The 13,480-nt window shown below is 40.9% G+C and overlaps 1 protein-coding gene across 3 annotated transcripts in view; it reads left to right on the top strand.

Annotated features, from left to right (window-relative positions):
• The window catches only part of CARMIL1 (capping protein regulator and myosin 1 linker 1), a 260,007-nt gene that overhangs the window by 71,149 nt on the left and 175,378 nt on the right, over positions 1-13,480 (top strand). For all 3 annotated transcript variants that reach the window (XM_075270894.1, XM_075270895.1, XM_075270896.1), the window contains exon 3: positions 12,889-12,939. In XM_075270894.1, coding sequence (XP_075126995.1) covers positions 12,889-12,939 — 51 coding nt within the window. The remainder of the gene's footprint in view (positions 1-12,888; positions 12,940-13,480) is intronic.

The raw sequence follows: 13,480 nt of genomic DNA on the forward strand, positions 1-13,480 counted from the left end.
TGATGATGAAAGTAAGAGCTTAGATGGCTCCCTGGGTTAAATCACCATTATCAAAAACAGACAGAATTGCATTTATAAAAGTTTATGATAACATGGCCATAAACCTTAGATAACTATCGAATGAATGCTTGTCTGGCAGACAGCTATGTCTCCCAACTTTTCTATATACTTGTAGTCTCGACTGGGCTAAATGGTCCATGTGTAATTTATAGGAGAGGGGTTAAACTGCTATGGCATGTCTCCACAAGAACAAAGGACAGGTCACAGCAACTAACACTGAGAACAGAGACCAACCTAACTCCATTCTGTTTTGTGGCTGTACAGGGTTATTATAGCATTACTCGTATTTAAAGGGATGGCCGCATTTGTCTAAACTTTGACTGCCAGAGCAGCCAGGAAGAGGTGAGGACTGGTCCTGATCACCTGAGAAGCCAGAAACTTCTTCATACATCTAGATCATCATAGCAGAGACCGGCAGACAAACTCATTTTTATTTGTTTCTTTTTTTATCTCTTCAAACCTCTCCCATGGGTTTTATGGATATTGGTGGGCAGGCAACATGGTAAATGTGCATTCTTTGCCAAAAAAAATTGGAAAATCTCTTGTGGTTTTTAAAAATGCATCTGGTTTTCTGATAAAAACACAGATGAACACAGTCATACTGGGAAGTATTGTATCTTGGGACCAGAATGAGTGACAAAGGCAAGCAATGAGGCCATGTTAGTTGCGCTACTTACATTGTCTTTCAGTGGAATGTAAGAAATGGCGTGTGCGTGCGTGTATGCGTGTGTGCGTATGTGTGTGAGCATGCGTTTCTGTAGCAGTTTGTGTTGGTTGGTTGGGTGGTATTGTGGACAGTCTGTTTTGGGAGGATTTATGCTCCCCAGCGTTTTGGAACCTTTACTGCTAGTTAGTGTTATATGTTTAGTAAGTCCTGGACGCTGTCTGTGTTTTGTTTTATTGTTTGTATACTCACAACCCTAACCATAAAATCTGATCCAGTGTAAGCTTACACCTATATGCTACTGTTTTATCCTGGTTTTGATGAAGATGAAAACAGACATGTGTCCTTTGACCCCAGCAGAGGTGATCCAGAGAATTGTGACAACTCAGGGGTTATTGTAGATCACAGGATCGCCATTAGCTCATCCAAGAATTTTAATTCCACATGTGCCGTTCAGGTTCAAAACTGACCTCAGCAGCTTTATTTCTCTAGCCACAGTGTGCAGAGATTATTATTATTATTATTATTATTATTATTATTATTATTATTGTTGTTATTATTGTTTATTTATATAGCACCATTAATTCCATGGTGCTTTACATTTCGGGGTTTACATACAGTACACAAAATATACCGGTAGATATAATACTAACAATGACCGACTGGCACAGTAGGGTAGAGGGTCCTGCCCGCAAGGGCTTACAATCTATGAGGGGAGAGGGACAGAGACAGAAGGAGAGGCGGAGACAGTTCAGATGGTGGTGTGGTCACAGTAGTGTTATTGTAGGTTGTAGGCCTTCCTGAATAAGTGATTCTTCAGGGCCTTCTTGAAGCCTGTGATTGTGGGGGTCAGTTTTATGTGTCTTGGTAAGGAGTTCCAGAGTATGGGGGATGCACGAGAGAAATCTTGGAGATGGTTGTGTGAGGAGCGGATCTGAGGTTATGTGTGGGCAGGTAGCGGGAGATTAGGTCAGAGATATATGGAGGGGACAGATTGTGGATGGCTTTGTATGTTAAACTTAGTAGCTTCAACTAAATTCGCTGGGCTATGGGTAGCCAGTGGAGGGACTGGCAGAGGGGAGCAGCTGATGAAGATCGGGGAGAGAGGTGAATTAAGCGGGCAGCGCAGTTTAAGGTGGACTTGAGAGGGGCGAGGGTGTTAGCGGGAGTCCATGGAGAAAGGTGTTGCAGTAATCTAGGCGGGAGATCATGAGGGCCTGGACGAGCATCTTAGTAGTTTAAGGGGTGAGGAAGGAGTGGATTCGGTGGATGTTCTTGAGTTGGAGGCGGCAGGAAGTGTTGAGGGTTTGAACGTGTGACTTGAAGGGTAGTTCGTGGTCCAGGGTTACCCCAAGGCATCGGGCCCGTGGGACAGGGGTAAGTACAACACAGGGTCACAAAATAGTTTAACAATAAAACAAGTCCTGGTTGCCTGACCACTAACTACACATTATAGTATCAGGGTGTAAGCCTAGTACCTACAACCTTTTTCTGTGCATTTTTGCCAGTTCTGCTCCCAAATCCGTGACGTGGATTTTCCGCCTCCCATTGACTGCGTTGGTTTTTGCAGGCGGAATCCGCCTGAAGGAAGCTTTTTTTCTGCTAGCAGAAAAATTCCAAGAATGGGAAAAATAAAGCCAGGTGGAACCCATAGAACTCTATGGGGAGGCGTTTTTTTTCGACGTGGATTCTGACGCGGATCCAGCGTCAAAATCAGTGCCCAAAAACTCTGTGTGAATGGACCCTTAGAGTCATTGATGTCTCAATGATGATCTCCTTTTCTTCAGGAGTCCTCCCAGCTGATGCCTTATGAGATTCCTTGAGTGGAACCTGCTTTTTTCTTCCCACTCCAGTAAACCAGCCACTTGAGCAGCTGCACTGCCACTAATATCCCATATATGTGCACACATATGTGTATATAGATAAATATGTATCTGCACATACACACAGATAATTTCATATATATTTGTTCATTCCTATAACCAGCATTGCCTGCTTTAGTTACATTTTCTTAGTCCTGTTAAAACCATTTTGAGAGATGTGAGCTAAGTTTTAGTAACCCACCTTGGACTGTAGACAAAAATTGAAGCTTACATACAGCTTATTCACACAATCAGGCATGAGGGTTTGAACGTGCGACTTGAAGGATAGGTCGGAGTCCAGGGTTATCCCAAGGCATCGGACCCGTGGGACAGGGGTGAGTGTGGTTCCGTTAATTTTGATAGATGAGTCAGGTAGAGGGGCCGTACAGGATGGGGTAAAGATGATGAACTCCGTGTTCTCCATGTTGAGTTTGAGAAAGCGGGAGGAGAGAAAGTAGGCTATGGCCGCTAAACAAGTTGGAACTCTGGCCAACAGAGAGGTAATGTCTAGTCCAGAGATGTATATTTGGGTGTCATTGGCATAGCAGTGGTATTGAAAACCATGAGATTCTATGAGTTGGCCTAGGCCGAGGGTGTAGATGGAGAACAGTAGGGGTCCTAGGACTGAGCCTTGGGGGACACCTACGGAGAGAAGGTGTGGTGAGGAGGTGGTATGCGAGTGGGAGACGCTGAAAGTGCGGTTGGTGAGGTATGAGGAGATCAGGTCTGAGATACCAAGGGATGAGAGAGTTTCTAACAAGAGGAAGTGGTCGACTGTGTCAAAGGCAGAGATGAGGTCAAGGAGGAGGAGGACAGAGTAAAGATGCTTGGCGTTAGAAGGTCAGTAGTGACTTTGGTTAGGGCAGTTTCAGTGGAGTGACAGGGTCTGAAGCCTGATTGAAGTCTGTCAAAGAGCAGGTTGGACGAGAGACAGGAGGATACTTCTGAGTGGACGTGTTGCTCAAGCAGTTTTGAGGCATATGGGAGCAGTGAGATGGAACAATAATTGCTGGAGAGGACATAGGCTGGCAGACATCAAAGCAGTTGAAATAACTACAGTCAAACTTAGTGTAATGAAAACGGCCTGTGGTCTCACTTGAATTATGGACCCAGTTGCAAGTGTGACTTCTATAGGTACAACAATAAAAAAATGGATGGCAAGGGAACCACTCAAAACAGCTGAATTGATGTACCTAGGTTTAAAATATAAGAATTAAGGCCATGGATGTATGAAGAGTTAAAAATGTGTTTAGGAGGTATACCAGAATTTTGTATTTGTTCAAGACCCAAGTTAATGATCTATCCTTGAGACTGGATTTCAGGTATCAGTTCCCAATTAAATGAATGGGATCGGAGTTGCAATTGTGTTGCATGACCTCTGCATGGTGTGCAGAGTTGCCGGCTTTCAGCTACATGCACTGTGCTGAGAATAGCTCATCAGTCGGGTTCTCGGTGTCTGACCACACTCAAATTAATGACCTGTCCGAAGAACATCTGCTGTAATAGTAGTTTGGACGTTGAGGCCTTAAACGCCTGCACAGCAGCGACCCAGGGACAATGCCCATAGTCAGAGACTGTAGGAATTTACACTTCAGACTTTTAGGTCAATTAGTAGGACGGCATCTAAAGTGTCGTTGTGCACTGAGTCCGCCATATTGCTTTGGATTGCTGTCCCCCAGAATGTTATCAGAGGATGGCAATTGATTTCTTTGACAGTTGGGAGCCTACTAAATAGGCTACTACTCATAGGCCTGTTAGTAATACATTTGTATTGCAGAAGCAAATTGATTTTACTTGGTATGAGCAATCAGACCACCTAGGGGTTAAAAAGAAAAAAAAAAGTTTAAATAAAAAAAAAATTAAAAAATATTAAATTCCAAATCTAACATAAAATAAACAAAACATAAACGCATTGGCTATCCTCAAGTCCCCTATTGCCCATATTGCCAGTACTCTTAAAATCCTTCCTTCCTATCCTATCCTTCCTATCCTATCCTCCTATCCTATCCTCCTATACTATGTGAAAGTTTGGATGTTTGTTCCTCAATCATGCAGAAACGGCTGAATGGATTTGAATGAAATTTGGCACATAGATAGATTGTAACCTTGATTAAAATATAGTCCACTTTTTATTGCGGTAAATGACATGGCTTCATGACTGTTATGAATTTATGCTCACATACTATATTAAACAGCTCTTAGCAGCACCTTATCTCAGCCAGGGCTGTTATCTCTTTGTGTAAACACACACTAACACATTATGCATTTGCATAATATTTGCATTATCTGCTCCAGTACTGACAAACTGACATGGGTAAACACCTTTAATCCAAATTGGCAGTTTGCCAATTTTAAACATGCCTGGAAAAAGAAAATCTAATTTGTTGCAAGCAACGACAGCTATGAAGATAGCCAGAAGTCAACAGAGTTCTCCTCAAGCGCAGCTAAGGGGGATCATCGACGCCAACAACACACTCATTATGGAGTCCCAGCGAGCTGCTGAGATGCTGAAACAATCACGAGCACAGCTCTATGGAACGTGTTCAGCAGTCCAGCTTGACAGCTGCCGAAACGCCAGAGCAGGCGGATCATCAACACCAACAACACGCTCATTATATGGCGCCCCAGCGAGCTGCTGACATGCCAGAACAATCACAGGCACGGTGTGAGGAACAAGTTTAGCATCAGGAACCCCTGAGAGCTGTCGAAATGCCGGAAGAGGCAAACCATCGACGGCAGCAATTTGCTGAATATAGGCAGGATCATCAATGCCAACAACCCGCAGACGAAGTCGTGGGCAGAGGCTAGTGTAAGAATAAGGCTAAACTACAGAATATAAACAACTAGTTCTCCAGATCCTTGGATGTTGAGGACCTATCATTGCGATTGGACAAATATCTGTGGAGGTCCAACATCCAGCAGCTGTTTGAAGATGGTAGAGAGAAGCACTTGGTCTCTTGGTACTTGGTCATGTGGTACTTGGTCATGTAACCACTGAGGTCAATCAGGAAGGGTCACATTGTGTCACTGGTAGTGTTTTCCTGTGTCCCTTGCTGAGGGTGCTGATTTAGCCTCAGTGATCATGTGTGGTGGCGACAGGTGAGTACCGGACCGTGCTGGGAGGCATTGGGGACAGGGGAATATGATAATTAAAGGGTAAGGATTCCAGAAAAAAAAACATTTTAAGCAAATTTTTGGTGTCGATTCCTTTTATTTTTATACGTACCTGTTTCTGTACGTCATATATAACCACATTTTGCATTGAAGGTCCACATCAGTCGAACCACTGCTTCAAGAGAAACACAACAATTGTTCCTTTATATTTTCAGTTATTAGAAAAATGTTGTGCTGGCTGAATAAACATATCTATTGATTTGCTGAAGACAGGTTTGTGAAGAAGTAGAATTATGATGTGGTTCTAGAGCTGACACGTTCAAGGCAAACTAGCAGGAGAGACAAAGTGAAGGTAATGAAGTCGGCAAGCTGAGCTTTATTAGAAGAGACATGTTACTGATAGCGATAGTATTGTTTCAGCAGCCTACTGATATTCAGACTTCGTTCTCAGCAGTAGTTTATGAGTTTTGGCTGAAGAGATGATTTTGTAGGTCAGCTGATTGATAACAAAAAATTGCAGAAGGGAATGAGGAAAATGGATCTGAACAGTTCTAGCTTCACAAACCAAGTGGATTTGTACATTACTATTCTCATCATCCATCATTTTGAAGGGGAAACTTTAGAGATTAAAAGTACTGACAATTTGAGTTTTAGAAAACACAATCCCATAAAAAAAACCATTTATAGTGATCATAGGAAGGGGGAAATAATGTAACTGCTTTAATAACAAACATGTTCTGTAACATTGAAATTGTACCCTTCGTTTGTTAAAGAGGACCTTTCATCAGATTGGGCACAGGCAGTTCTATATACTGCTGGAAAGCTGACAGTGCGCTGAATTCAGCGCACTGTCGGCTTTCCCGATCTGTGCCCCGGGTAAAGCGCTATCGGTACCGTAGCGTTTTACAGTCAGAAGGGCGTTTCTGACAGCCAGGGACGCCCTTCTACCCAACAGCGCCTATCGCGCTGTACAGTGTGAGCGGGGAGGAACGTCCCCTCCCCTCCTGATAATACTCTTCTATGAATGAGCATTGTGAGCAGAGGGAGGGGGCGTTCCTCCCCGCTCCACAGCACAGCGCGATAGGCGCTGCTGGGCAGAAGGGCGTCCCTGGCTGTCAGAAACGCCCTTCTGACTGTAAAGCGCTACGGTACCGGGACCGATAGCGCTTTACCCGGGGCACAGATCTGGAAAGCCGACAGTGCGTTGAATTCAGCACACTGTCAGCTTTCCGACAGTATATAGAACTGCCTGTGCCCAATCTGATGAAAGGTCCTCTTTAAAGGAATGTATTACCTATATATTGGTTTACAGATTAAAACTAATATATATATATATATATATTTCTTTTTTCACGTATTCCTTTTTCAACATGTTCTATTTTTTTGTCTTTATTTTCTGTACTTGGTTATGGGGGAGACCATCTAGCCTGACGTACTTGATTATGGGGGAGACCATCTAGCCCAGGGGTAGGGAACCTTTGGCTCTCCAGCTGCTGTGGAACTACAACTCCCATCATCCTCCATTCACTTCCATGGGAGTTCCAAGAACAGCAGAGCAAGTGTGCATGCTGGAAGTTGTAGTTTTGCAACAGCTGGAGAGCCGTACGTTCCCTACCCCTGATCTAGCCTGACGTACTTGGTTATGGGGGAGACCATCTAGCCTGACGTACTTGATTATGGAGTAGACCATCTAGCCTGATGTACTTGGTTATGGGGGAGACCATCTAGCCTAACATGCTGGTAATCTCATTTACAGGTATGCTTTACTATAGCCACATGGACCATGGCAACCTGTAGACTAGAGACTGGAGATGTACACTGACTTCTATGGGAGATATCTGTGTACATGCTTTTGTGAGGCTGTTGTGCAGGAATAGGGTGGAGGTGAGCTGTGGCCATTACTTATTGTAAACGGCAGTCACTGTCTATATATGATAACTTTTATTGGACTCCTACTGGGATGAGATGATTGCTGAAAATATATTAAAAAAAAAAAAATCTGATACATTGGAAGCACACTCGGTCGTGTGCATGGGGCCTAAGACAGCTTTGCTTTGAGACCATTTTATTAAAACTTGTGTCTGACACAGAACTACTCAGTTTGACCAATTTCATGAGGTGTTTCCCACTAAAGCAGAGGTTTATCTAGCCTGCAAAACGGGTAATTGACCACTATGACTCAAAGGTTTTGCTTCTAAAGCCTATTGAGTATTGTATATATTAATTTAATTAATTAATTAATTAATTAAATTAGATTTTAATAGTCATCTTCTTATAGGTATTGTGATGGTCCAGTGTAAGACCTGGTAGACTAAGAGTCCTGAGTTACCTTTTCCAGAAGGTTATTTTACAGCGAAACCTCGGGGACAAGCCCTCAAATCGCACTGAAAAATAACATTCTAGAGTGGACGACCTCTCAAAAAAGACTCCAATATGTATAATATTCACAAATGATCTGGTGTAGATAATGTGGTGGGCTTCTCAGACAGGCCATTTTTTGCCAAGGTTAAATTGTATTGAATTCATTTTGTATGTTCGCTCAGTTTAGGATTTGGCTAGCAATAAAAAAAAAAAAAAGGACATTGTAACAGAAATGGCATTTAGGGAACTAAAATACTCTCCACTTTTGGTTGCTGTAATGAATTTTATACAAGAATTGTTTCTCAAAGAAAATGGCGGATGTTGAGCACCTAATATTAGAATCCAGATTCAGCAGCTTTGAACATGTGATCTCACATATTTTTCTAAACTACAATGAAAATAATTGCAGCTTCACCTTTTATACTCCAATAGACACAACAAGACCCTTTTAAATTAATTAATTTTAAAGTGAAAATTATAAAAAAATAAAATAAAATAAAAAAAGGCACAAAAAATGTAATTTACCTGAATGTACATAATGAATTTACCATCAACAGATGCACCTTATAGCACAAAGTTGGCAGCAGATGAAGTGGGTGTATGACTTTGTTATAATGATTTTAGGGGGTGTGGGGAAATTAGCTCGGTAGAAGCAGTGGTGCAGACCCAAACAGTCAAGTCAGGGGCACTAAATTTGCAGCAAACTGGTTTATTTAGAAAAAATAGGAAGATAAATAAACCTTGACTTCAGGCACAAAATGAGCAAAACAAAATACAGCCTTAACTTCAGGCCAAAATAAAACAAAATCCTGCTCATCTGAGCAACTAACTAAACCGTAATGTTAACCTAAATATATGTGTGTCTTACTACCAGCCATACGAACAAAATAAGCACAACTTAGTCTCACTGGACTCAGGGTTACAGGACAGACCCATACACCTCCTTTCACTCCCTGGATCTGCATTGGAGTGCAGGATCTGCAGCCTTTTTCTGGCCCAGTAATGAGCCAATGACTCACACCTGGAGCTGGGGCCTACTTCAGATCTGCACTGGACCACACATAAGTTAAACACCTGGGGGAGATATAGCGAGATTACATCACCCTGCCTGTCACCCTCTCACAGGAGTCACAGTGGCTAGACCCCTAGCAGTCTAATATTGATGGCATATCCTAGTGAGGATTATTCCTTTGGCACATTTGAATGTTTTGGGTTTTTTAGCATTACATATTACATTACGTGTTAGTGGTACTGCTATGAGATAATACCTTGTGATAATTTTATGTGACTTGGCAGACTGTCACCTGTATGTAGAAAGCCAAATGATCAACCTCTGCAGTCATCTGGACTGAAAGTCTACAACCAGCATCCATTGATAAATGAAACTGCCCTTTCAATACCAGGGAGCTTTTCAGATTGACTGAACCTGCAGATTTTTCATCCTGTTGACTGCATCCTTCATTTTTCTCTAGAGCATGAAATATAATTTCACGTCTGAGAAAGATGTTAACCATCATCACAAACCTGATACGTGTCATGGTGAATTTTCCACATTGCTGATTGGCCTTAGCATTCTAACACCAGCAAATTTTGATTCCTTCCAGGCACAGGTTTTTTTTTTCTCTGTTTGTTAAAATTGCCTTGAAATCTCCATATTGTTTGCGGAAAGTCTAATGATTGATTTGGTACACAGAAACGGAACTAGCTTTAGATTTTCAGCATTGTTGTTTATGCCGTGTGGCAAGATCATTCAGTACAAGCTGCTCAAGCAAATGGGTTTTATTTTCCAGTTTGTGCAGCCTCAGTCTAAGAATGATATACTGCTTACCGGATAAACTAATTTTATTTTATTTGTTAAGGTGCGTTTGGGTAAATCTTGAGCGCCGTGCTGTAACTAATCTTCATGTTTTGCTTGCCTGTGTGTAACCTTCTTTTATTAGTCAGCCATATTTATAAGGAATTTTCAAAGCAGGAGGAGATGCGGATTTTCATCTTGTAAGCAGTGTGATGTAGGCAGGGACAAGATACAAAGAATACAGTGCAAACTGTATTGATCAGGAGGAAGTAAAAGGACAAATGCAAAGAAGACTTGGACTTCCAATATAAGAATTTACACAATTGTGTGATGTTGTTTTTTGTTTTTTTTTAGAAACTTAGTATGACTCCAATGATCATTGACAGCACAGTGTGTAGCACAGTGTACAGTGTGCTGGCTCTTTACACAATGTTGCTTCTGGTACAACAGCTCCTGCTATCAATGGGGTTGCTATAGGTGTTAGACCACCATTCATCTTAAGTATAGGCCATCAATATGTAAATCCTAGATGATCTCTTTTAAGGTAGATTTTAATATGCTTTTGTGCATATTTATTTTTATTATTCTACATTTTAGACCTGACCACAGCTCATTATTTGGTAGAACTGACTACACTGTAGTAATAAAAATAAAATGTTTGTTATCCAGGGATGTATTTAAAGTTAAGAGAGGAATTTTTGCCCCAATATGGAGTAATTGACAACCATCTCATAGGGTTTTTGCTTTTCTCTGCATCAACATTGTAAGATTACTATTAGATGGACATGACGACCCAGTTTTTTTTTCTCCCAACTATATTAACTACAGTACAAGATGTAACTAATACAATATTTGTTACGTTTGTGTCAAAAAACCAAAAGTGTTGTAGGTATGAATCCTTTATTGGCTAACCAATAGTATAGAGGCTCTTTCTTCAGGCATTTACAAATGAATGCCATTAGACTCCCATGCAGTTCAGTTAGCCTGTTTGGGCCCCTTCACATGACGTAAGTGCGCCGCTCATTTAGACCCATACACGCGAGCACTTCAAAACATATCCCATTCACTACGCGTGCTCCCATTGAAGTGAATGGGATGTGTTTTGAAGCGCTCATGTGTACGGGTCTAAATGAGCGGCGCGCTTACGCCGTGTGAAGGGGCCTTTAGTATGTATGGAGATCCAATGTTTCTAATAGGTACCTCGCTTCTTAAAGTTCTAATTATTTATTAGTAAGCCTCTACTTTAATGAGGAACTTTTACCTGCTTTAGCGCTAAGTAATGGCATTACCCATGACATAAATTCTAGACCAGTGGTTCTTAACCTTGTTTGAGGTACCGAACCCACCAGTTTCATATGCACATTCACCGAACCCTTCTTTAGTGATAAATCAAATATGATTTTTTTCCAAATTCAAGACATAGGTATATGTTTTTTTACTGGTACACAAAATGAACCGTGCCTAGGGTTCGATCGAACCCTGGTTAAGAACCACTGTTGTTTGTGTCCGCTTTGGGAAACCTTATCCATTTAAAAAAAGCAGTTACCCACAGAAACTTAAGACTGCATACATAGACTATAATGTAGTCTGACGGGTTTCCACTCGGTTTCCACCTGAAATTGGCAGACAAAAAAGTACTGCTTGCAGGGCGTTTCTCTCTGAATATTTTTAGTAGAATGCGGAATGAAGTTCTCGAACATTAGCGTGAACTGACTGTTAGAACTTTGGTGCCATTCCTTGATCACTGAACCTAGAAATGTATGAATAAATTGACAACTGGGTGTTTCACTATTCTAACACTGACAACTTTGTTATTACTCCTGGAAACGTATGAATAAATTCATCAGATGAACAACACAATCCAAAGTTCTAAGAAAAGATGCTTTAGAATTGTTATGTGGGAAATTTAATTACTTACTCATTTGGGCATATCAAGAGAGTAAACAGATCATCTTTGAAGACCAAATATACAACTATGCAAACTCAATGAACAAAGTGATAATGGTTATCCATATAAATATTTATTTATTTACTTCACAACTGTACATTTTTATTAATAATATAATTCAAGATTGTTTGCAGATTTTGCTGCGGTTTTTTGAGCCAAAGTCAGGATTGGGTTAAACAGAAGGGAGAAGTAGAAGTGCTTTCTTTATATTTGCCATTCCTTTTCAAGCCACTCTTGACTTTGGCTCCAAAAAATTGCAGCAAAATCTACAACAAAAAACGCTGTGTTTCCACAACGTGGGGCCTCAGCCTAAGACAACTCAAAATATCTTTTAATGGTTTTCTATGTGGTCTTGCCCTTTGGCACAAAGCTACACACCAAATCCTCTAATAGAGTAAAATACTGTAGAAGTAAATTAGAACTTCTCAAATATGACAATTTGCTTTTTTAGTTCCTACTGAGAACAGATGTGACGTATTTTCAGTTGTAATTGACAGAACAATTCAGCATTTTATTCTGCTTAAAATGAATATAAATAGAGCAGGCAGGGGATGATTGATTTGATGCTATAGAAACAGTAAATGTACACTGTGCTCCTTTAGTAGCCTGGGACATACGAGGACAAGGACATAAATATCACATGTAGATGTTCATGTGGTCTGCTTTGAACTTAGGGCTCCAATGGAGCAGCAATAAGGCTTCATGCACACAGCCATTTTTTATTTTTTTTTTCACTGTTCCATTGACTCCTAATAGGACATACTGTATAATTATTTGAACAGACACAAAGATTCAGAATATATAGCTTACACTTGACTTGCAAAATGGTCATGTGTTGGAAGCCTAAGGATGGATTCACACCACCATTATTATAGTCCGTTGCTCTCATCCGTCATAGGTGATAGTGAGTGATTCAAACAGAAGACCCATTGTAGTCTGAACATACCCTAGCAGTTGAGACCGTGTATGATTACTTTATTGCATCTGAGTTGTCTTAGAGAACCTCGTGGGAAGTTGTAATTGTACAATATGACTTGTCGCTGGGTAGTGGATTTTTTATAATGTTTTATTTTTCTATTTCCAGGTCCTAACATCATGTCGAGCTTTTATATTAACTGCTCGAGTTCCAACCAAGGTAGGTTCCTCTTTCATACTTCTATATTCAGTTTTTCTGACCCTTGGTCTGATTCTAGACTTTCTCGTATTTGTTCTTGCATAACCTAGAAAGACGTACTTTACATGATCAAAATGGTTCCGATCTGTTTCTGACCCCCAGGTCTTGTGATTGGGACCAGCCCCCAACCCCCAGATCATTCTACTACCTCACTGCTTCCCTGATCTCACAGTCAATTACCTATAAGAAAAATGTTTGTTCTCGTACGGTGTTAGCCAGTGGGTAGGAAATATTAAAAAAAACAAAAAAAACTTGATAGTAGTTGATACCTTTTTAATGGCTAACTAATAATGATGACAGATTACAGCGTTTCGGAACTCTAAGCTCCTTTCTCAAGTAAATTTTAAAACCATTTCTGAAGGATGCATATTTATGTACAAAAGGACACATAGGGATAGAATTCCAGGAGGAAGGGGGGGTAGAGGGTTATTAGTAATTGGTAGAAACAATGTAAGAATGTAAACATTCTAGGTTCTTATCAGTTCTCAGGGTCTCAGGTCAG

Source organism: Leptodactylus fuscus, chromosome 4 (assembly GCF_031893055.1).
Source record: "Leptodactylus fuscus isolate aLepFus1 chromosome 4, aLepFus1.hap2, whole genome shotgun sequence".
Taxonomy (NCBI): Eukaryota; Metazoa; Chordata; class Amphibia; order Anura; family Leptodactylidae; genus Leptodactylus; species Leptodactylus fuscus.